At 40.7% G+C, this 24,721-nt stretch overlaps 1 protein-coding gene across 1 annotated transcript; it reads right to left on the bottom strand.

Annotated features, from left to right (window-relative positions):
- Positions 1-2,660: 2,660 nt before the first annotated feature.
- Positions 2,661-11,609, bottom strand: LOC139367606 (natural resistance-associated macrophage protein 2-like). Its single transcript, XM_071105869.1, has 15 exons — positions 11,495-11,609; positions 10,913-10,996; positions 8,697-8,842; positions 8,345-8,467; positions 7,580-7,699; positions 7,272-7,378; positions 7,041-7,179; positions 6,690-6,845; positions 6,293-6,451; positions 6,070-6,156; positions 4,998-5,117; positions 4,552-4,701; positions 4,114-4,187; positions 3,817-3,970; positions 2,661-3,096 (listed from the first exon to the last, which is right to left on the bottom strand). The coding sequence occupies exons 1-15, from the start codon at positions 11,538-11,540 to the stop codon at positions 2,989-2,991; spliced, it is 1,773 nt and encodes a 590-aa protein (XP_070961970.1). The 5' UTR covers positions 11,541-11,609; the 3' UTR covers positions 2,661-2,988.
- Positions 11,610-24,721: the final 13,112 nt, after the last annotated feature.

The raw sequence follows: 24,721 nt of genomic DNA, 5'->3' as shown, positions 1-24,721 counted from the left end.
CAACCCACTGAAATTTATGAATGAATGTATTTCTTGATGCATTTTTAATTGCTTTTGACGCTATGAGATGCTGAGCATCCACCGGTGTGTGTTGTAGCTCAGTGTGGTCCTCTGTAGATCAGCTGGTAGAGTATGGCGCTTGCAACACCAGAATTTGGGTTTGATTCCGAGGACCACCCATACGTAAAATATATGCATGGATGACTGTATGACTGCTTTGGATGAAAGCATCTAATAATGGCCATATACTATACAATAACATCTTCAACAGCACCAGTGAGTGAATTTCAGAACACTCTCCTTTAGTGCAGTCCTGAGCGCATTGAGCTTTGAATGTCTCTATGGGATGTGAGGTAAGTGTATGCTGTGCCTGTGAATGAATGGAAAGAAGTTCTCCCCAGATGAAATGTTTATGGACATGCACACAGAGGGAAATAAATCAGGGAATTCTGCATCTCTTGTGGTTGTGGAATGTTTTGGAAGCAAACCTCTGTGTCCTAACAGGACCACTGAGCTAAGGAGGCAAAATTGAGGACAGGAAGCAAAAGACAAAATATGCTAGTCAGGTTAGTCATAAAGAAACAACAACACTAAAGCAGAGAAATAAAAAAATGGTGGCTCTACTGCCAGAATCGTGAATCCGGGAACAGAACCCGAACCACATAACCAAGTCCAAGTCGTGAACAAGAATGGCACAGCTGTTTACATTCCTGCGTTGACTGTTTTTAGACAGCAACACAGATGCAATGTGAATTAATGTAACATTTGCATGAACTGGATGACCTGGAAAATGTCATGAGGTTCGAAGTTGAACTGGATACCCGATTACACGAATGAAACTTTCAAACTCCTGGTCATGTTGTCTTTGCATTCCTCCAAGCTAATAGAGACATACAGACAGCGAGAGTGAGATGGGAAGGAAAGAGACGAGAGAGAGAGAGAGAGAGAGAGAGAGCGAGAGAGAGAGAGAGAGACTGAGAAAAAGAGAAATATAAAGACAGAGAAAGAGAGAGGAGTTGGGCAGCTGGTGCTGAGGCCCTGTGTTGATTCTGACTTTCAAAGTGGCACACAAGTGGACAACAAAAACTCAAATTCACAAACAAAAAGCAAAAGAACCGAAGTGTAGGATTAAGGAATGGGTCATAAATTATCCTGCAACATTGCCTTAAATTATGTAAAGTTTTTATTAGTAGTATTAACTCAAATGAAGTAGATTACAAATGAAATGATGGTGTTGCAATTGCACTGCAACTCATGTACACACAGCCTACATGATGGTTCACAACAGCAAAGATTTTTCGGAATAATCATTGAACGATAATTGAGGAAAATTGTTTGCTATAATTATGTTATAAATATAAATACGTTTCAAGCAAAGTGTTTTACAATATTTAATTAGACTTAATAAATGACAGAGTAATTTTCAAATATTTAATTTTGTTCCAATCTTAGTCAACAGCAGAGGATAGGGTTAAAGCATCCTGGGGCAAATATAGCTTCTACCAGTCCATCCTTCACCTGTTTCACATGACATCAAACTTCTTCTTTGTACAAAACGACAAAAATTAGCAGATAATTATCTATTCACCATCGAACTTCATCTTAATAAATTCTGTTAAAAAATAATTAAATTATATAACAATATTGATATGAGAATACATTGTTCAGAATAAAAAATAAATAAAACACTGTGGATGTTGTAGTTTCTATTCCTACAAAACTGCAATTAACGATATTAATATTAATTAATCACTCAGGAAATATAGCATACATGTCCCATGTTCGCCTCAATACTTACTTACAGAGCTGTGCAACATTGTCAATAGCATCCTGATACCATGGAGATTGGTCACTTCTTAGGTTTTATGTAGGACTGGGACTTTAGGTCCAGGATCATGTGATTTCCTGGAAGAAGCCGCCCTGGCCTCCCTCCTCTGCCCCTTAGTGGCCTCTGCTGGGCTATGTTTCCAGGAAAGGGGCCTGCTGGACAGGCTGTGAGAGAGCCCTACACAGGGAGAGATCGGCTCATTGAGAAAAACAAAAACACAGAGGGGAGGTGGGAAGACTCTCCCTCCTTACAGAAGGCTGCTGGCGCCATGACAGGAAAAAGTTCCCGCCGCCACAATGTCAAGAAAACCTGTCTGTCTGCTCTGGCCCTCTTTCTTAAAAGGTCACAGACCTTCCAGTCTGGAATATGCTTAACTTTTATACCAGTGATTGCTACAGGAAATGTAATGACACAATTGTTCATACCAGCATAAGAATTTCAAAAATCAACAACATTAGCTGTGAATGGGAACTTGATGCATACAGAAGGGTAGAATTTTGCATATGGAAGCAATAAAAGACATGAGGTTAAATAAAATCATCATGGTGGACCTACAGATAAAAACACTATAGTGATACATTTTTACAATATGTTAACGTTCATGGCATTCCATGTTTGTTGTTGTAGACTACAGTACTGGTACTTTTCAAACATTACCCTCGGTTTGAATCCACAGTGTCTCCCTGTGGCGGAGTTGAGGAATGCTAGACACATACATTATGAAACCATTTTTTCCATGGTAGATCTCATTGACCACAACATAAAAAAATGGGAGCATTTATTTGCGTTTTTTAACAATTTCAGGGTGTAATTAATTCAGAGTAAATATATATCGACATTTACAGTGTACAGTACCATTTCACAATCCTTTTCTAAATTCCTCACAAATCAAAGTCCTAGTATGATCATTAATATGGCAATTATCTTAAAATTCAATACATACAAAAGTGAAATAATTAATGAAATGTACCATAATACATGTTATTTAATTCATGCATATTCCTTAAATAACAATTGTCATAAAGGCAAATATCATTACAGAACATTAGTCATTTCAAAATTGTAAACAAATCTTACAATCTGTACAGTAGCACCTTCAAATATCCCAAGGCTCCTCCCATAGCCTCACACACAAACACACATGCAGGAAGGAACCATGCTCAGGAGTCAAACTCTGGCTGCTGCTCTATCAGAACCGTGGTGTCGTCCCTGACCCTGCAGGTGACATCCAGACAGGACACACCCAGCGCTATCAGACATAACCACGTCTAGAGGGAGAGAGGAAGAGAGAGAGATGGGGAGAGTGGTGTGAGAGAACCAGTACAACGTATAATCATTCTACTGCCAGGACCGCATTCCTACACATACAACTGTCCTCACACAAAGTTTGTTAAAAGTTTAAAGGCCCAGTGGAGTCAAAAAAAAGTGATTTGACTATGTTTGATGTATATTTTCACACTATAAGGTTGGAATAATACTGTGAAAATGATGATTCTTACACTTACAAAGGGAAGTGCTGTATGAAAAGAATGCCTGAAATTTCAGCCTGTTGTAGTTGGATGGAGTTTTGGCCTGCCTGGTGACCTCACGAGGCAGTAAATAGTTAATAGACCAATAAGAAAGAAATCCAAACCGCTCTCCCAATAACATCTAGTTTTCCATTTCCCCCTCCCCACTCAGACATCTCCCAGACAGTCATGGCAAAATCCTTGCTCGAGAAATTGCTAAGAAGCTATTTTTGCTTAGTTTTGACAATTTCAATTGAAAACAATCACGGTAAGGTACTTACTTGGCACCCAGAAATAATTTGAAGTTGAGATAAAAACAGCTGCATTGGACCTTTAATAACTGACTCAGTGGTTGAAGATTAAAGTGGTCCTCTAAATAACACTTTTGGTTTGGTATGCTTCGCAAAGACATGGAAACATGACCACACAAAAAGCTAAATAAAGAAAACAGCATTTATTTCAAATGTAAAAAATACTTACCAGGTAACCCACAAATCCCAAATATGCTATGCAGAGAAAAGCAGCCAACACGTACAGCCACACACTGTTCAGAGAGGTCACATAGATGACTACAAAGTACATGTTGATACAACACACCAACAAGATCACAACTCCTCCCCCAATCTTCCAAAATCTGAAAGGAGAATGGATAGTAACAGAAGTCAGTTGCATAAAAAAAAACTTGTAATCTTCTCATATCGTATGTATATCGTATGTTACGTAAAATGTAATGCAGCTCAAATGTTACAGTTTTCACTATAATTGTGGTATACTTACAATCCATTGGCAAATTCACTCATGAGGGAGGATAAACTGGTGAAAGTGAGGATGGGAATCAAAGCAAACGGCAGCTGTGAGAGGGAGAGAAAGAAAGCAGCCATGAGAAGGGGTCCCACTTGAAGTTGACAATCCCCAATAAATGTTTCAATTATCAGCCAACTACTCTGTTGAAATGCCTGGGGTTGGGGTTAGGGTCAACCTGGGGTGTGGACATGAAGTTAGGATTAGATTTAGGGTTAGGGTTGTGGTGGAGGATAGGTTTAGGGTTGAACCGGGATGTCAATGTGAAGCTAGGGTTAGGGTTATGGTTAGGGTTGTGTGTTAGGGTTGAACCGGGATGTGGACATTAAACTAGGGTTAAGATTAGCAGATTTGCATGCACTGCCGTCTGACCTGACTCACTCGGTTAAAAAAAAGGTGAAACAAATAAATAACCTGCATGCTCTGCAGCACGTTCAGGAAGTCGTTCATGCCCGTCAGGTGGGTGACGTCCTGGAAGATGGCCACCAGCAGGGTGGGCGTGATGGCGATGGAGCGGGTCAGCAGCACCCGGGAGAAACGGGACCAGCGCAGGTTCAAAAAGCCCTGTAGGGACGGAATGGGTTCAAGATCTGTGACTTTCATTGAGCTAATGTATGGTTTTATATAATGTCTGGTGTGTGTTTGTGATGACAGAGCTGGGCCACTGTCGTTTTAACTTCTTACCATCACAAACACACCACAGCCTATCTGACTGATATCCTTTAGTCCTTTAGTTAGAGACAGCTAAAGCAATTAGCAAATAAATAAAACAAATCTAATTGATCCAGGGGTTGACTCAAAGTCGATCTTATCTCTCAATTCAATTGAACTTGAATGAATGAATGAGTTCTTGCACACACCTCCATGACAAACTGTCCTGAGTAGGTCCCGGTCATGGTTGAACTCTGACCTGCTGCCAGGATGCCCACAGCCCAGATATATAGTGCTGCAGGGCCAAAAATACAGCCCAGAACCACTCCCTGTAATGATAGGGGTAACATTCGGTGTTGTGTCAGGAAACACCTAGCCCAACAGCAGAGTCATAAACAAGACCTGAGAGTATGGTAATGAAAGACTAGGTATACTGAACAAAAATATAAACGCAACAACTTCAAAAGATTTTACAGAGTTACAGTTAATATAAGGAAATCATTCAATTCAAATACATTTATTAGACCCTAATATAAGGATTTCACATGACTGGGCATAGGCCCACCCACTTGGGAGTCAGGTCCACCCACTGGGGAGCCAGGCCTAACCAATCAGAATGAGTTTTCCCGACAAAAGGGCTTTATTACAGACATAAATACTCCTCAGCAGCACCCCACCTCCAAACAATTCCGCAGGTGAAGAAGCCAGATGTGGAGGTCCTGGGCTGGCGTGGTTACACTTGGTCTGCGGTTGTGAAACCGGTTGGACATACTGCCAAATTCTCTAAAACGACATGGGACATTCCTGAGGTCAGCATGCCAATTGCACACTCCCTCAAAACTTGATACATCTGTGGCATTGTGTTGTGTGACAAAACTGCACATTTTAGAGTGGCCTTTTATTGTCCCCAGCACAAGGTACACCTGTGTAATGACCATGCTATTTAATCAGTTTCATGATATGCCACACCGGTCAGGTGGCTGGATTATCTTGGCAAAGGAGAAATGCTCACTACCAGGGATGTAAACAAATTTGTGCACAAAATGTGAGAGAAATAAGCTTTTTGTGCATATGGAACATTTCTAGGATCTTTTATTTCAGCTGATAAAACATGGGACCAACACTACAAGCTGCGTTTATATTTTTGTTCAGTATAATTTCCTATGATCATTGTTTTGCCAAATACTGTCACCCAGCACAACAGATCTGGGACCAAGCTAGAATAACAGGGAAAAAAACAAAATGGTGGCATTCAGCCTGAGGATGAAAGTGCAGCCTTACGCCTTTGTAGATGTCCACCTGCAGTGTCTCATTGTTCAAGGGGAACAGATCTAGATGAAGAATACCAGTTGCATTACAAATGTCATGCTGAAATGAAGAGCAATACGACTTGTTGTTAAGAATGACAAAAACAACACAGTGGCTTAGCAGCAACTCATTGTTCATGTATTGTACAATCCAATGATTAGTTCCTTAGTACCATACAGAGTAGCTACATACGCACCACTTCAATGTTTGTGCGTCCATAGACAGCCTCGGCGAAGACAGCCACCACAAAAACGTTGATGAGGAAAGAGAGGAAGAGTGCAATGGTCGACTCAATGAAGAAGTATTTGTTGGCCTCCTTGAGCTCCTTCTTACTGGAACGATCAATCTGTCGAGACTGAGCATTGTCCAACAGAATCACACTTATAGACAGAAAGGAATTCCACAATCACTACCATTCTACGATCATCAACAGACACACTACAACAGTTTCTTGATTGTCAATATCTCCACAAAATCATTATTACAGAATAAAACATTGCAAGACTATACATCAGTGATAGTGTAATTGTGATTGAGTGGAAAAATATTGAATATGATTCTAAAATAGAGCCACTGTGGTCTTCCATGGCTACCTTGACGAGGGCAGAGTGCAGGTAGATGTTGTGGGGCATTATGACAGCCCCTACGATGCCCACAGCCTGCTCCAGCTGCACAGGACCACAGCCTTCACAGTACGGCATAAACATCCCCTTGAGCAGCTCCCCCTGGTCCGGACGCACAGTCACATACTGGGAGGAAAAGAGGTCAGAGGTCACCACAACCTTCATCTACATTAGACCATCACATACTGAGAGGGACAATGTTCGTCCACTCAGAGAATACAGGTATCACTGCTACAAGGCAGGCAGCGTACATGTACAGGGTACATCCACAATCCCTATTCCTCCACAAAAGAATCGAAATGACAGTCAAGCCTTGTGTACCTCATATCCAAAGGTGATGGCCATGATTGTAATAAGGACCCCAAAAAAGGCCTCAAGTTTCCTCAGACCATACTTGTCCAGGAAGAGGAACACAAATGTGTCAATGATGGTGATGAGAACACCCCCCCACAAAGGTATCCTGTAGACACAGAACGTAACAAATCATTTAGGGTACCAATATCACTATACTCCCTATTCTGTAATAGGCTATAGTCCAGTACTGTCATCTACCTGCCAGAGGAGAGGAGGTTGAATGCAATGGCACAACCTATGACCTCCTGCATGTCTGAACCTATGATGGCCAGCTCCACCATCAACCACAGGACAATGCGTGGCACCTAGGCAGAAGAGAAATACATGAATTGAACAACATTCTGAAACATTTGACGTCCAATACAAAGCAACAGTTGTAGACTAGTACAAAAAAAAAGTCATTTATGATGAGCAACTGTATTAAAAGGCTGTGGAAGAATTTGATTTAGTTAATTCAATATTGGTCGAGTTTCTCAGAGAGTGTGAGCGACAAAATGGAGACTCACGGTGGGGTACTGGCGGTTGCAGACTTCTGCCAGGTGCATCCCAGTGACCACACCCAGTCTGGCTGCCAGCCTCTGCAACAGCAGACCAATGATGGTGGCTCCCAGAAGAACCCACAACAGCTGGATACATTGGAGGAGAACAGAGATGTCATCCATCTATGATACACGCGCAAACGTTTCTAATCATAACGCAACATTTTTCAGAATTTGTTCTTTAAAAAGGCAGATTTCCCTGACCCAGATTAAGTCTACTCCTCTGTCCAAAAATGATGCAGAACAGCTAGTCAAATACGTCAGCTATAATCTTGACCTGAACCCCCCCCCCCCCCCAAAATGTGATCAAATAATTCCAGTGCTAGCTCTCTCTCTCTCTGTGTTGTCATGTGTTGCTGCCTTGCTATGTTGTTGTCTTAGGTCTCTCTTTATGTAGTTTTGTCTCTCTTGTTGTGATGTGTGTTTTGTCCTATATTTATATATATAATTTTTTTATCCCAGGCCCCCGTCCCCGCAGTAGGCCTTTTGGTAGGCTGTCATTATAAATAAGAATTTGTTCTTAACTGACTTGCCTAGTTAAATAAAAGATTAAATAAAATTAAAAAAAATAAAATAAAGGCTTTATTAAATTAATTTAAATTTGCCTAGTGTAAATTTTACTTTTTGAAGAGAGATTTTCCATTGAGCTTGCTTTTTAGTCCAGGAATATTCTTAATCTGGTCTGGGAAACTAGCCTTTTGGGTTTGAATAGAGCGTTGAACCTTCATGTACCTTGAATCCTGCTTTAGCACCTGACTGCAGGTCTGACTCTATATTTCCTGGGTCTAGGTAGGCGATGCTCATCAGGAACCCAGGTCCTGTGAAGGCCCATAGCTTACGGAAACTGAACCACATCTAAACCAGGAGGGAGGAATAAGGGTTTAAACATTTATTGCTCCAAAACAACATTTTCAAAATGTAAAGTATATATTCTGATGCACTTTTGAGGCCCTTTGCTCCACTATTAGCTAAAAGTAATACATCAAAATCAAGTAAGCCAAGTCTATTCACTGTGAACAGACCAGCAAATCATAGTACGATTGGGATTCTGAGCGAGGCAGTCTGAGACCTTTCTCTCTCATACCTGACTGTCATCATCTGGAATGGGGACCTTATGGTGAAAATAGGTACTAGATACATCAGTTCCCCCATTCTGGCCCTCTGGAAAGACAGAGGGGGCTCCTCGCTGTGTTTGTGTGGTCTCAACTGCTTTCCCTTGTGCCATGTCTCCTGAAATAAGAGACACCGTCATTAACATAGCTGAACAACTCAGTCCAACCAGTTCAGGCTATTACATCAGGTCACAAGAACGTGCACAATTTTGTTTTACAACTGCAACTTTTACAACTGCAACTTTTACAGCGCAGTAATGTCATCAAGGAAGTATTACATTTGGTTCCTTCCTGTCAGTACAGCTGAGCAGGCAAGTATGAACTCAGTGGTGCCTATAGTAAAACTGTATCATGGCTGAAATCCAACCATGCTGATTGCAATAAATATAATCCAGTCATATAGATTTGATTGCAAGAACAAACACCGTGCAACATTGAAAAGCACAAGCCGATCTGAAAGTTATTTGAGCCAGCAGCAAGAAAGTACTTTTATAACAACACTCAACTTTGACTGGCTGTTTCAGTGGCAGTCCAAAGGACACAACTCAAACGTTTGCTTGCTGTGTGATATACAGTACCAGTCAAAGGTTTGGACACACCTACTCATTCATGGGTTTTTCTTAATTTTTTACATTGTAGAATAAGAGTGAAGACATCAAAACTATGAAATAACACATATGGAATCATGTAGTAACCAAAAAAAAGTGTTAAAACCAACCAAAATATATTTTAGATTCATCAAAAGTAGCCACCCTTTGCCTTGATTGACAGCTTTGTACACTCTTGGCATTCTCTCAACCAGCTTCATGAGGAATGCTTTTCCAACAGTCTTGAAGGAGTTCCCACATATGCTGAGCACTTGTTGGTTGCTATTCTTTCACTCCGCGGTCAAACTTATCCCAAACCATCTCAATTATGTTGAGGTTGGGTGACTGTGGAGGCCAGGTCATCTGATGCAGCACTCCACACTCTCCTTGGTCAAATAGCCCTTACACAGCCTTGAGGTATGTTTTGAGTCATTGTCCTGTTGAAAAACAAATGGTAGTCCCACTAAGTGCAAACCAGATGGAATGCGTATCGCTGCAGAATGCTGTGGTAGCCATACTGGTTAAGTGTGCCTTGAATTCAAAATAAATCACAGACATTGGCACCAGCAAAGCACCCCCACACCTCCTCCTTCTTGGCCCAAGCAAGTCTCTTCTTATTGGTGTCCTTTAGTAGTGGTCTCTTTGCAGCAATTCGACCATGAAGGCCTGACTCATGTGTCTGTTACTTGAACTCTGTGAAGCATTTATTTGTGCTGCAATCTGAGGTGCAATTAACTCTAATGAACACTCTCTGCAGCAGAGGTAACTCTGGGTCTTCCTTTCCTGTGGTGGTCCTCATGAGAGCCAGTTTCATTACAGCGCTTGATGGTTTTTGCAACTGCACTTGAAGAAATGTTCAAAGTTCTTGAAATTTTACAAACCTTCATGTCTTAAAGTAATGATGGACTGTCATTTCTCTTTGCTTATTTTAGCTGTTCTTGCCATAATATGGACTTGGTATTTTACCAAATATGGCTATATTCTGTATATCATCCCTACCTTGTCACAACACAACCAATTGACTCAAACGCATTAAGAAGGAAAGAAATTCCACAAATTAACATTTAACAAGGCACAACTGTTAATTGAAATGTATTCCAGATAACTACCTCATGATGCTTGTTGAGAGAATGCCAAAAATGTACAAAGCTGTCATTAAGGCAAAGGGTGGCTACTTTGAAGAATCTCAAATTTAAAATATATTTGGATTTGTTCAACACTTTTTTGGTTACTACATGATTCCATGTGTTATTTCATAGTTTTGATGTCTTCACTATTATTCTACAATGTAGAAAATAGTCAAAAAATAAAGTAAAAACCCTTGAATGAGTAGGTGTGTCCAAACTTTTGACTGGTACTGTATATCTCAAAAACCGGACTGTAAGCAAGCAAAACAAGTTTATTTCCTGTAACATGTAGCCTACTTACACAGTATGGTTTCTGAGATGTGTGTGCATGACAAACCAACCTCTGTGCAACCGGACTTCAAATGGACTGCCATTGACACAACAAGTCAATGTCACAGAAATGAAGCGGTTTCTTCTCTGCTGCTCCTACCATAGAATACACTTTATACTGTTTGAATTCTATGGCTCCCTTACCTTCTCCATGCGTTGGCTCCTGGTCTGTAGGAATACTGGGAGGTAGTGAGGAGATGTGGATGTTCTCAGGATGGGGGGTTCTGTCTGAAAACAGTAACACACAGAGTTATAATTTAGGGTAGATTATGGTGTGGTAGGCAAACCATTCTCACAAAAAGTATACTAGCCTAATGTACACAAAACTAATCCAACCCATGCAAAGAGAACTGGGACTTCCCACATAGGCCTACTGTAAATTACAGGGTTTAGCTGAAAAATGCCACCCACAAAACAATTGGACTGACTGAGTCAAATAAAAACCATTAACTTTTTTTACTTGATCAACAATTCATAAAATTATGATAACAATGGAAATATGTTTTTATACTTCATGCACTGAATAAGGAAAGAGCCAAAGAAGCATGCATTGAACATAACCATAAGCACATTTTCTGTACAGTACGATTCACATATTTTTTTAAAGTCCATCTATGTAACATATCAAATAGTGCCGCTAAGGTCTGACACATGTCACCCTCGCAGCTGAATTAATTTATTTCTTCCCCCTAGCGCTGAGATATTTCAGCTCTACTGTCACCTTACCTGTCGTCAGAAAAGATACAAATTTTGATGAACTGAAGCGCTTCATCCTTGTCTTCTTCAAAGTCAAAAGGTAGGCTACCTGTCCATTAATTAATAGGTCCTCGTGGACGACATTGGTATGAGCATGCAGGTGCAGTCAGGTATTCAGGTAAATAATATGACTTCCTGTTTTGGAATAGCCTACTTTGTGTGGCAGTTGATGCTGCGTTCATATCATGTCGGACCCGGAGTGATCGGAGGGAACAACTTATCTACCTCGGAGGAACGAAATGGGAAGGATCTCAATGGCATTTTCCTCGCGTCCTCTCTCTCTTCTCGCCTAGTTCTCAAACCTTCTCCTCCAATGGGTTTTGAGAACGAGGCGAGAGGACCCAAAGAGTACGCAATTGAGGTTCTCCCATGGAGTGTTCACGGCAAGTGCTAAGAGCTCGGTAGGAACACAATAACCATTTTATTTTATTTTATAATATACATTTTATTTTATTTATATATTTTTTTTAACCCTTTTTCTCCCCAATTTCGTGGTATCCAATTGGTACAGTCATGGCCAAAAGTTTTGAGAATGACACAAATATTAATTTTCACAAAGTCCGCTGCCTCAGTTTGTATGATGGCAATTTGTATATACTCCTGAATGTTACGAAGAGTGATCAGCTGAATTGCAATTAATTGCAAAGTCCCTCTTTGCCATGCAAATGAACTGAATCCCCAAAAAACATTTCCACTGCATTTCAGCCCTGGAAAAAGGACCAGCTGACATCATGTCAGTGATTCTCTCGTTAACACAGGTCATTGCTTTGCACAAAAAGGGCTTCCCAGGCAAGGATATTGCTGCCAGTAAGATTGCACCTAAATCAACCATTCATCGGATCATCAAGAACTTCAAGGAGAGCGGTTCAATTGTTGTGAAGAAGGCTTTAGGGCGCCCAAGAAAGTCCAACAAGCGTCAGGACTGTCTCCTAAAGTTGATTCAGCTGTGGGATCTGGGCACCACCAGTACAGAGCTTGCTCAGGAATAGCAGCAGGCAGGTGTGAGTGCATCTGCACGCACAGTGAGGCGAGGACTTTTGGAGGATGGCCTGGTGTCAAGAAGGGCAGCAAAGAAGTCACTTCTCTCCAGGAAAAACATCAGGGACAGACTGATATTCTGCAAAAGGTACAGGGATTGGACTGCTGAGGACTGGGGTAAAGTCATTTTCTCTGATGAATCCCCTTTCCGATTGTTTGGGGCATCCGGAAAAAAGCTTGTCCAGAGAAGACAAGGTGAGCGCTACCATCAGTCCTGTGTCATGCCAACAGTAAAGCATCCTGAGACCATTCATGTGTGGGGTTGCTTCTCAGCCAAGGGAGTGTGCTTACTCACAATTTTGCCTAAGAACACAGTCATGAATAAAAAATGGTACCAACACATCCTCCGAGGGCAACCTCTCCCAACCATCCAGGAACTGTTTGGTGACGCACAATGCCTTTTCCAGCATGATGGAGCACCTTGCCATAAGGCAAAAGTGATAACTAAGTGGCTCAGGGAACAAAACATTGATATGTTGGGTCCATGGCCAGGAAACTCCCCAGACCTTAATCCCATTGAGAACTTGTAGTCAATCCTCAAGAGGCGGGTGGACAAACAAAAACCCACAAATTCGGACAAACTCCAAGCATTGGCTGCCATCAGTCAGGATGTGGCCCAGAAGTTAATTGACAGCATGCCAGGGCGGATTGCAGAGGTCTTGAAAAAGAAGGGTCAACACTGCAAATATTGACTCTTCGCATCAACTTCATGTAATCATCAATAAAAGCTTTTCACACTTATGAAATGCTTGTAATTATACTTCAGTATTCCATAGTAACAAAAATATCTAAAGTCACTGAAGCAGCAAACTTTGTGGAAATTAATATTTGTGTCATTCTCAAAACTTTTGGACACGACTGTACTTACAATCTTGTCCCATCGCTACTGAAACACAACCTAGCCAAGCCGCACAACGCCCGCTTAACCTTGGAAGCCGACCTAGAGGAAACCCTGTACACCTGGTGACCGTGTCGTGCATTGCGCTTCCGCAGCCGGCCACGACTGGCCCGCCACAGGAGTCGCTAGTGCGCGATGGGACAGGAACATCCCTGCCGGCCAAGCCAGTCACGGCCGGCTGCGACAGAGCCTGGACTCAAACCAGGATCTCTAGCAGCACAGCTAACACTGTGATGCAGTGCCTTAGACCACTGCGCCACCCCCCCAAAACCATTCTAACCATTGACAGCCTAAAATGGCCCTTCAAATATGGGATCCTTGAGATGTCCCCACCCCCTATTGAAGTTGGGTTAAGGTTAGGGTTAGGTAAGGGTTATGGTTAAAGGGGCTACATCCATTTTTGGACTTCTGAATTTATGAAATTGTACCCATTGAAATGTTGAAGAATATAACTTATAAATGCCTCATGCCCACATGCCACAGCAGACACTGCCAGTACTCAATTACAGTTGTTACTCTGGAACTCTCTACTCTGGGACTCTTTACTCTGGAACTCTCTACTCTGGGACTATCTACTCTCTACTCTATACTCTCTACTCTCTACTCTCTACTCTGGAACTCTCTACTCTGGAACTCTCTACTCTCTACTTTATACTCTCTACTCTCTACTCTGGAACTCTCTACTCTGGGACTCTCTACTCTGGGACTCTCTACTCTGGAACTCTCTACTCTCTACTCTATACTCTCTACTCTCTACTCTCTACTCTGGAACTCTCTACTCTGGAACTTTCTACTCTCTACTATGGAACCATACTCTCTACTCTGGAGCAAATATATATCCAGTGTATTGCCAAAAAACACTCACTTCAAAAATTGACTCCGAACTGTCAAATTAACCAAACTAATTAAAGAATCCCACAGTACACAAACACCCTCTCTCTGTTCTAAGCTGACATATGGAATTGTTTTAAGATGGTCATACCTTGGATCAATTAGCTATTTGATTTACAATTTTAGGACCACTTTAGGTAAATAAATGATATGGCCTTTTCTACTATAGCCCATAGAAATGCATTAATAACACATTCAGAAATGGCACAAAAAAAAGACAGTCAGGAAATATATCATGAGGAATAAAGTTTTGAAGTATCTGTCCTATATCTTTAAGATATAAGAAAATGCAGAAGAAGAAAAAAAATACGTAAATTATATATACAGTACCAGGCAAAAGTTTTGACCCCCCTACTCATTCCAGGGTTTTTACTATTTTCTACATTGTAGAATTGTCACACCCTGACCATAGTTTGCTTTGTATGTTTCTATGTTTTGTTTAGTCAGGGTGTGATCTGAGTGGGCATTCTATGTTGTGTGTCTAGTTTGTCTGTTTCTGTGTTTGGCCTGATATGGTTCTCAATCAGAGGCAGGTGTTAGTCATTGTCTCTGATTGGGAACCATATTTAGGTAGCCTGTTTGGTGTTGTGTTTTGTGGGTGATTGTTCATGTCTTTGTGTTTGTTACACCAGACAGGGCTGTTTTTTTTATTTATTTTTTTTTATTTTATTTTTTTATTTATTTATTTTTTGGTTTTTCACGTTTTTGTATATTGTTATCTTTATTAAAGATGTATCAAAATAACCACGCTGTGTTTTGGAATGCTTTTTGAAGGAGTTCCCACATATGCTGAGCACTTGTTGGTTGCTTTTCCTTCACTCTGCGGTCCAACTCATCCCAAACCATCTCAATTGGGTTGAGGTCAGGTGACTATGGAGGCCAGGTCATCTGATGCAGCACTCCATCATTCTCCTTTGTCAAATAGCCCTTAAACAAACCAAAATATATTTTATATTTGAGATTCTTCAAAGCAGTCACCCTTTGCCTTGACAGCTTTGCATACTTTTGGCATTCTCTCAACCAGCTTCATGGGGTAGTCACCTGGAATGCATTTCAATTAACAGGTGTTCCTTGTTAAATGTTAATTTGTGGAATTTCTTTCCTTAATGCGTTTGAGCCAATCCTTTGTGTTGTGACAAGGTAGGGGTGGTATACAGAAGATAGCCCCATTTGGTAAAAGACCAAGTCCATATTATGGCAAGAACAGCTCAAATAAGCAAAGAGAAATGACAGTCCATTACTTTAAGACATGAAGGTCAGTCAAGAACTTTTAAAGTTTATTCAGGTGCAGTCACAAAAACCATCAAGCGCTATGATGAAACTGGCTCTCATGAGGACCGCCACAGGAAAGGTAGACCCAGAATGACCTCTGCTGCAGAGGATAAGTTCATTAGAGTTACCAACCTAAGAAATTGCAGCCCAAATAAATGCTTCACAGAGTTCAAGACACATCTCAACATCAACTGTTCAGAGGAGAATCAGGCCTTCATGGTATAATTACTGCACTACTAAAGGACACCAATAAGAAGAGACTTGCTTGGGCCAAGAAACACGAGCAATGGACATTAGACCGGTGGAAATCTGTCCTTTGGTCTGATAAATCCAAATCTGAGATTTTTGGTTCCAACTGCAGTGTCTTTGTGAGACGTAGAGTAGGTGAATGGATGATCTCCACATGTGTATTTCCCACCGTGAAGCATGGAAGTGGGGATGTTATGCTGCTTTACTGGTGACAGTGTCTGTGATTTATTTAGAATTCAAGGCACACTTAACTAGCACAGCATTCTGCAGCGATATGCCATTCCATCTGGTTTGTGCTTAGTGGGACTCTAATTTGTTTTTCAACAGGACAATAACCCAAAACACACCTCAAGACTGTTGGAAAAGCATTCCAGGTGAACCTGGTTGAGAGAATGCCAAGAGTGTGCAAAACTGTCATCAAGGCAAAAGGTGGCTACTTTAAAAAATCTAAAATCAAAAATATATTTAGGTTTGTTTAACACTTTTTTTTGATTACTACATGATACCATATGTGTTACTTCATAGTTTTGATGTCTTCACAATTATTATACAATGTAGAAAATAGTAAAAATAAAGAAAAATGTGTAGGTGTGTCCAAACCTTTGACTGGTACTGTATATATCATTAAGCATAAAACTACCTCCATATTGCCATAATTTTTTTTTAAATGGTACCGGTTACCTTCAGACGAGTCCTGTGACACTTGTGGGGGTCGTAGAGTAAAACAGAGAATCTCCCCTTTCCACAGTGGGGTCACATTAGCCCAAACGGTTTGGACACTACAAATAGAAGTTGACACATCGACGGTACCAACTTCAGATGAGTCCAATAGGGTCCAGTAGGGTGGATTGAGACGCAGCCCACACAAAAAAAATGCATATCTTTTTTAAGATTTTCTTATTATGTTACTTAGATTACTGCACCGGTGTGTCAAAAAACTCTAGGGGGTTTTAAGGAATGTTTTTCAACAGAATCAGCAGAATGAATACACCCCTGATAACCTGCACACACAGTTGGATTTCATAGCAGCCACATACAAACAGCATCATCTCTTTGCTCATTGCTTTTCGCATCTAATAGGTATTGGAATTTTAACATATTGTCTGTCCCATGTGCATTGTGTAATTTATCCATGGTCCCTAACTAGCCCCTAACCACCACAGGCATTACAATTGGGTCATGATGATTACTTGTGTGTTGCCAGCTGTGAGCATGTGGGCAAGATTGAAACAAACCCAACCTTAATTTATGTTGTGATGCAGCCATGACAATAAGTCTCACAAAACTCAGTTTTGGAGGAGACTGACTTTACAACCAAAATTATCCAATCAAAACGTTGTAGTCCATTTTGACAGTAGAATAAATGTTTCTGACTCATATGGATCCCACATAGGCTGTTTTCTAAATGAGAAGTTGGTTTTTAAGGGCAGTTGCTCTTTAAAGTTACTGTATACGGACACGACCATGGCAACTCAACTGTAAATAAAAATGCAAGTGTCCGCATAACAGTGCAACACAACTCCAAACATGACGGATAAAAATCTACATAGCTACAATTAAATTGTTTCTCCAATTTTATAATGGGCAGTTTTTTACAAATAGTTACATAGAATATTAGTCAGTTCTACCACCTCAACATTGCTCATTTAAACAGGGTTTAATATAATGTAGTAAAGTTCAGCTTCAGTCCACAGGGGGGCACTGTGTCACTGTCAGAAGATATGTGCTTCAGTCAGAAAAACATTCTCTCAACTTTTCAGTCTCAGCTGGCTAGCCAACCATCTATTTACAGAAATGAAGCCCATCAAATACACTCGCTGGAAATAAACACTTTTCCTAATATTATGATTTAAATCAACATCCTTAGCTTGCCCATTTACTATAAGTACTGTTAAATAACTCTGACTGACACCCAATAGCGTAAGGATGCTGAGCGCTTACGCTAGCCTATTTTGTATTTATTATGAATCCCCATTACTCTTCCTTGGGTCTAGAAAAATTAAGGCAGTTATACACAATAAAACAAAAAAGATTTTACAACGCATTAAGTGTGTACCCTCAGGCCACTACTCTACTACCACATATCTACAACAAAAAATATATGTATACGTGTGTGTATACTGCGTATGTTATCGTGTGTGTGTCTGTGCCTGTCTCTTCACAGTCCCTGCTGTTCCATAATGTGTATTTGTATCTATGTGTATTTGTATTTGTAGTTTTTTAAAATCTGATTTCCCTGCTTGCATGAGTTACTTGATATGGAATAGAGTTCCATGTAGTCATAGCTCTATGTAGTACTGTGCGCCTCCCATAATCTGTTCTGGACTTCGGGACTATGAAGAGATTTCTGGGGGCATGTCTTGTGGGGTATGCATGGGTATCATGGGTGCGCCTTTCCTTACAGTTCTCTGCTGCCAATGACTGGAGCGAATTGCAAAAATCACTGAAGCTGGAGTCTAATATCTCCCTCTCTAACTTTAAGCATCAGCTGTCAGAGAAGATTACAGATCACTGTACCTGTACACAGCCAATCTGTAAATAGTACACCCGATTTGTAAATAGTACACCCGACTACCTCATCCCCATATTATTACTTACCCTCTTGCTCTTTTGCAGCCCAGTATCTACTTGCACATCATCATCTGCACATCTATCACTCCAGTGTTAATGCTAAATTGTAATTATTTTGCCTCTATGGCCTATTTATTGCCTAATTCCCTACTCTTCTACATTTGCACACACTGTACATAGATTTTTCTATTTTTTTCTATTGTGTTATTGACTGTACATTTGTTTATGTGTAACTGTGTTGTTTTTGTCGCACTGCTTTGCTTTGTCTTGGCCAGGTCGCAGTTGTAAATTAGAACTTGTTTTCAACTGGCCTACCTGGTTAAATAAAGGTGAAATAAAAAAAAATCTAAATTAAAATCTGAGCTGTGTCTTAGTAGTTTAAACAGACAGCTCGGTGCATTCAACATGTCAATACTTCTCACAAATACAAGTAGTGATGAAATCAATCTCTCCTCTACTTCGAGCCAGGAGAGATTGACATGCATATGATTAATGTTAGCTCTCTGTTCACATTTACGGGCCATCCATGCTGCCCTGTTCTGGGCCAATTGTAATTTTTCCTAAGTCACTCTGTGTGGCACCTGACCACACGACTGGACAGTAGTCCAGGAGTGACAAAACTAGGACCTGTAGGACCTGCCTCGTTGATAGCACTGTTAAGGCAGAGCAGCACTTTATAATGGACAGACCTCTCCCCATTTTAGCTACTGTTGCATCAACATGTTTTGACCATGACAGTTTACAATTCAGGCTTTCTCCAAACAGTTTAGTCTCCTCAATTTGTTCAATTTCTACATTATTCATTTCAAGATTAGTTGAGGTTTAGGGTTTAGTGAATGATTTGTCCAAAATGCAATGCTTTTAGTTTTGGAAAAATGTTAGGACTCACTTATTTCTTGCCACCCATTATGAAAATGTCTGCAGCTCTTTAATAAGTGTTGGTTGATTTCACTTGCTGTGGTAGCTGGTGTGTATAGTGTTGAGTCATCAGCATAGATAGACACACAGACTTTACTCAGAGCCAGTGGCAGGTCATTAGTAAAGATTGAAAAAAGTAAGGGGCCTAGACAGCTGCCCTGGGGAATGCCCGACTCTACCTGGATTATGTTGGAGAGGCTTCCATTAAAGAACACCCACAGTGTTCTGTTAGACATGTAACTCTCAATCCACAATAAAGCAGGGGATGTAAGCCATAACACATAAGTTTTTATGATCAATTTCTCTCAGCCAATCAGCCATTTGTGTAAGTGACGTACACGTGAAATGCCCTTCCCTTAAAGTGTGCTGAAAAATTGATTTGTTTTTTTTAAATCGCTTTGGTACTATTTTCACAAGTACGTGGTACATTTTCACAACTCTTGGTACAAAGCTCCAAACTGGTCACACTTGTAACACAGCCAGTCTTTCATTAAAAACCTGTCATTGTACATTAATCACTACACAACCATTTATTCAAAATATATGTTTATTGTGAAATGTAATGAGAACATTGGTTTAATCACCAAAACACAACAATATGTTTTCAACTGAGTTGTTTCAAATCGCCCTTAGAAATGCTGAAAGTAATATGCTACAGTTGTGTAAATTACATTATGCAATACACTTACATTACCCAGCAATTTTCTGAAAATCTATAATTTCAATAGTATCTATCCAATGTGTAATCAAAGGTGTGATCAATGAAGACATCCTCTACAATCATTCATGCAATTATATCTGAAAAATAAAGCATTTTTTTTGTTAGGTGTACTGTCGAATGAAATGTAAAATTCAATTAAACAAATTCAATTAAAATAAAACATTTAGCATGCATTCATTTGCATCAAGCCTGTCTTGAGCATTTGGCCATAAATTCTCATCCACATCACAGTAAAAGTCCTCATCACTCATGCACCACGGGAAAAACCTTTTGGCATGGCGAATCTAATCTTCATTGAAGTCATCGCATGCCTCATCCATGCCCATAAGGAAGGTGGCACACTCATGAGGATGGCGATCGTACACCTTCCATCTCCATGCTGAAAGGAGGGTCACGAATTGGGGATGGGCCCACACGATGACATAGGTGACCCCGTCACCTTTGACAGACTTGCTCAATTTCATTGAGAAACACAATGAGGTGTGCAGCATTGCAGGATCCAAGTAATGCCCTACATCCTACCACACCGTCTTCAGAGATAGCGGTGCACATGGAGATGTTTCCCCCACCAAGTAAATGTGTTTCATAGATACCTGGTGCCTCTTCAAAAGGCAGGTGATTGTTGGTAGGCTGGTTGATGCCACATTGGCAAAGGTGTCATCGTTCTCCTCAATGGCCTGCTTTATTTCGGACAGACGAATGTTATTCCTGGCCCTCACCATTTCCACCACTGCTGGTCGGTCGGCACATGGCCACCACCATGGGGTCTTCTATCAATTCTGAGTGTAGAACAGAGTATACTTTCAATAGATCATACTGTATGAATATTGTAAAATGTGTTGTGAATTTACATGCATTACAATATGTAATTTACTGTAAATGTAATGGTAAAGCATAGTGCATATCCTGCAGACTTATGTTAGATTTGCGTCAATTCGAATCTGGTATCAGGATAAATATGACAATGAGTCACCGATTGTATACTATGTATTTTTTATTAGCTAAGCAATAAGTGGTAAATGCAATTTTCGTATATACGGGCTCTCTGTCCCACCTCGCAGGGCAAACAGAGAACTGACTTGTTCCTGACAAAGATATTATAATATACCCTGATGACAGTAGTAGTTCCTGCTTCCGAGCCGGCCTGTCAGAGTAGAGACTGGGCGTGGTTTAAACTCACCCAGCCTATCGTTGATTGTTGTCGTACGAGCTGGTACCAGCCCCCGGGCACTCCAGTTGATAGATGTAACTTGCTGTGTCGAGTATCTATGCGCTCATTCCCTAGATACCGTTATCACATATCTGGTTTCTGTTATTGTTAAGTTTGAGTTCTAACAAAAACAGTCTGTGGTTTGCTACACTACGTTCTGTATGTGTCTGTTTTTATGTTATTCTGTATTTTTCCATCATGAGAAAGGCCCATGGCCCTGAAACTGTTAACAATGTTTCAAGTCAGCTATGTTGCATAACACCTACATGCATCCACACAAGCCACCAGCAGATAATATTCAATCACATATATGGTAACGGGCTATAGTTCATAGCACAGAATCCTCATAATTACCAGTTTTCTTGCCGAAATGTTCTCATGATCGAATTGACAGTTGATCGTTTCAGATTGTGGTGAAGTAATCTGGCAGCCTCTGCCATGGTAAGGCCTCAGTTTACCACATGGTCAACGACGATGGCCCGGACTTCCTTAGACACAACAGTTCCCTGCAGTCTGCGTCCCTCTCTCTGATGTCCACCTCTTTGATGGGGCCCATGCCCACCTCTTTGATCTCTTTGATGGGGCCCATGCCCACCTCTTTGACCTCTGATGGGGCCCATCTCTCTGACGGGGCCCATGCCCACCTCTCTGACAGGGCCCTTGTCCACAAGGTCTTTGATTTCTTCCTCTCACCCGCTGTCTATCCTGCTCAATGTTGAAAGAAATTGCAAGTGTTCACACACACACCATTTTATAGTGACTAATTGTGGTTACCACTATGTGAAATCAATTAGCAATAATGTCATTATGTATGGTTAACATGTATCATACATGTTTCAACTTTACAAACACACGTTGTATTTCTGTAGTTCTCAAAATCCATATATAGTAGACGGACCAGTTTAAAATCTATAGGTTTACCAAAAGGTTAAGTTATTAACCATTAAGCGGTTGGATTAAGTGATGGTCAAATGTATTTAAACAAATGAGAAGAGAATCATATGAACAGTATTGTGAGCATTGCATTGTGACAGGCAATGACTTAATAAGAAATGTATTTTTAGATGAAACACTGAATAGGTTTGGTGAAAAAGTTACTGTTTGATTGTGTGTTGTACTTAGACAATTCAAAAGGTGCTTAAAGGGACGTGAGCGGTCCACTGCGTTGTGAAATCTCAACTAATCATAGCATGCATGGCGTCACTCCAGGGGCTTCTTGCAGTATATTGTATTGTTTGCATGTGGTAACGATCTGGGTCCAGAAGTCATACCAGAGTTTCTTAGTCATAATAATGAGTTGGAGGGGTGTTCTCATGCATTTTTCCAAGTAGGAAGGTGGTATTTACGGGTTCCCGACAGGAGCAAGTGACGTCACCGATTGAAGCGCTATTAGCGCACACCACCGCTAACTAGCTAGCCATTTCGCATCGGTTACACTTGTAAACATTATGCTGTGTTCCTAACCAAGTGGGAATGTGTTATTTACCACATACCAAAGGACTAGGAAAAATCCACTTGAATGCCCTTCCAACTCGTAACTACTAGTAGGAAACTGGTCTGTCATCTCTGACCTCTCCCACATGCTGATCTCTGATCTCTGATACCTACACTTTTTTTGGTTACGACAGGATTCCACATGTGTTATTTCATAGTTTGACAAACACCGCTGTAAGCAAGGCCACCTTCCAAAGCATATGCTAAAGGCCGACAAAGGCGGATGCTGTGTGCTTTTACGAAGAAAGAAAAAAAGATAATTCAACATTTAAATTGATCGTACATCTAAAAAAAAAACTGTGCACATTAACTTTGGGTTCGAGCCCCCATTGCGTCCAGATTTTTTTGTTAAGGATAACACTGTTCACTGCAGGGACACGACGCTCGATTGAAGCAACGCATATGCGACGAAGTGGATGATTATAATAATGCAGATAAAAGGCTGTACATGTAAGTGTAGTTTACACATTTATGTAACGTCGCCTATAGTAACAACGATGATTTATGTAGCAGTGCCAGTAACCTATGTGTCGGTTTGCTTGAGGGACTCCCAACATAAAGCACCTCATTAAATGTATTCGTAAATCTTAATTTACAACATTTTGGCTGCTCTTCTCAACACACTAACACAAATATAATTCAACATTTCAAGGGGGGGGGGGCGAATGTGACATTCGAACCCTTGCCACGATCTGCGTCATTTACGTGGAGTTGGCACTCTACACAGACAGCTATTCGATCAGTCAGTCAAACACACTTGAACAAGTTGTTTTGATCGTCAAAACGTGCAGTTGGATTTATGTTAAAGCCTCTGTCAAATCAACTATTTCAACGATTTTAATTGTCTGATACAAAATTGTAACCGAATATAATCTCGGTCAGGTGTGCAGGTTAGCACAGGGCAAAATCAAGGGGCCAGGGTTCCGGTGTTGAAGCACGGTTTCGACTGCTCCTACAGTTTTACATTGGTACTGTGGCCCAGAAATACAATTTCCATAGACGGCGACATAGAGAAGTCAGATTTGAACATTCCTAATAAGACAAATTAGTCATCACGTTTGTGCACAAAACATCCATTGAATGAGGCCGAGTTTTTCCCCATCACAGTGGAAGATATTAACATTCTATATTCATCCAATGTCTACCATGTTTTTGGATGACATCTTCATAGCTGTTTCCTGTGCACACTGAGTGCTAGTGCGCATGTGATGCTGGTCTGATTAACTGGATGCAACCCGGGTATAGATGGTCCATGATTAAAATCTGCATATACGAATTTGAGTAAATTACCTTGAGAACAGTCAAATAAAGACCACGAAAAAGAACACATTTCTAATGTACAGCCTAAAAGTATGCCTACCATTATGTCAGACAGTGAAATGTGAGTTCAAACACATTTTACCTGACGAAATTAGATCGCCTGCAATTATTTATGTTTTTGTACACACTGGGGAACTGTAGCGTACAGAATGAGGCTCTCCTCACGACCAATTGTTCCTGCAGTGAGGAATTACCATCTTCAGATAACGTTTTATACCATATCTACAGATAATCGTTGTCTGGAGCTCGAAAAGCAGTAGTAGTAGTAGTAGCAGCAGAGTTTCTAAACCATATTTGGTAGCAGTATGCAAATAAGGGAGCCAAATTCCCGAAGTTCACCAAAAAGATCCGTTCAAATAGAGCCGTTCGTCCATCTCTGAATTGAATGGACTAAGCTGTAATGTAGGTTTGCAGTTGCACCTTATTGCAATATACAGTATCTAGGCTCCTCGTGTTTGAGCCATTGGAGGTGAGAGGGGGCAACGTTTGATAAAAAGGTGCAATATTTATAACACGTATATCACGTATCACTTTGTCCTAGGACGAGAGCCGTTGAGGTAGTCAATAATGTATGGCATTGGGGCGCCATCTACAGCATCATAATTCCTTACACCT

Source organism: Oncorhynchus clarkii, chromosome 16 (genome assembly GCF_045791955.1).
Source record: "Oncorhynchus clarkii lewisi isolate Uvic-CL-2024 chromosome 16, UVic_Ocla_1.0, whole genome shotgun sequence".
Taxonomy (NCBI): domain Eukaryota; kingdom Metazoa; phylum Chordata; class Actinopteri; order Salmoniformes; family Salmonidae; genus Oncorhynchus; species Oncorhynchus clarkii.
The sequence above is the reverse complement of the archived record's forward strand: the minus strand, read 5'-3'. Positions and strand labels throughout refer to the sequence as shown.

What these genes read in the sequence shown, in the direction of transcription:
- LOC139367606 (XM_071105869.1), bottom strand. Translation starts at nt 11,540, where the DNA reads ATGAAGCGCTTCAGTTCATCAAAATTTGTATCTTTTCTGACGACAG. An exon ending in TTCCAGATGATGACAGTCAG is followed by an intron (nt 8,468 to 8,696) that starts GTATGAGAGAGA and finishes CTCCTGGTTTAG; the next exon opens with ATGTGGTTCAGTTTCCGTAA. An exon ending in AGTGAATTTGCCAATGGATT is followed by an intron (nt 3,971 to 4,113) that starts GTAAGTATACCA and finishes TTCTCCTTTCAG; the next exon opens with ATTTTGGAAGATTGGGGGAG.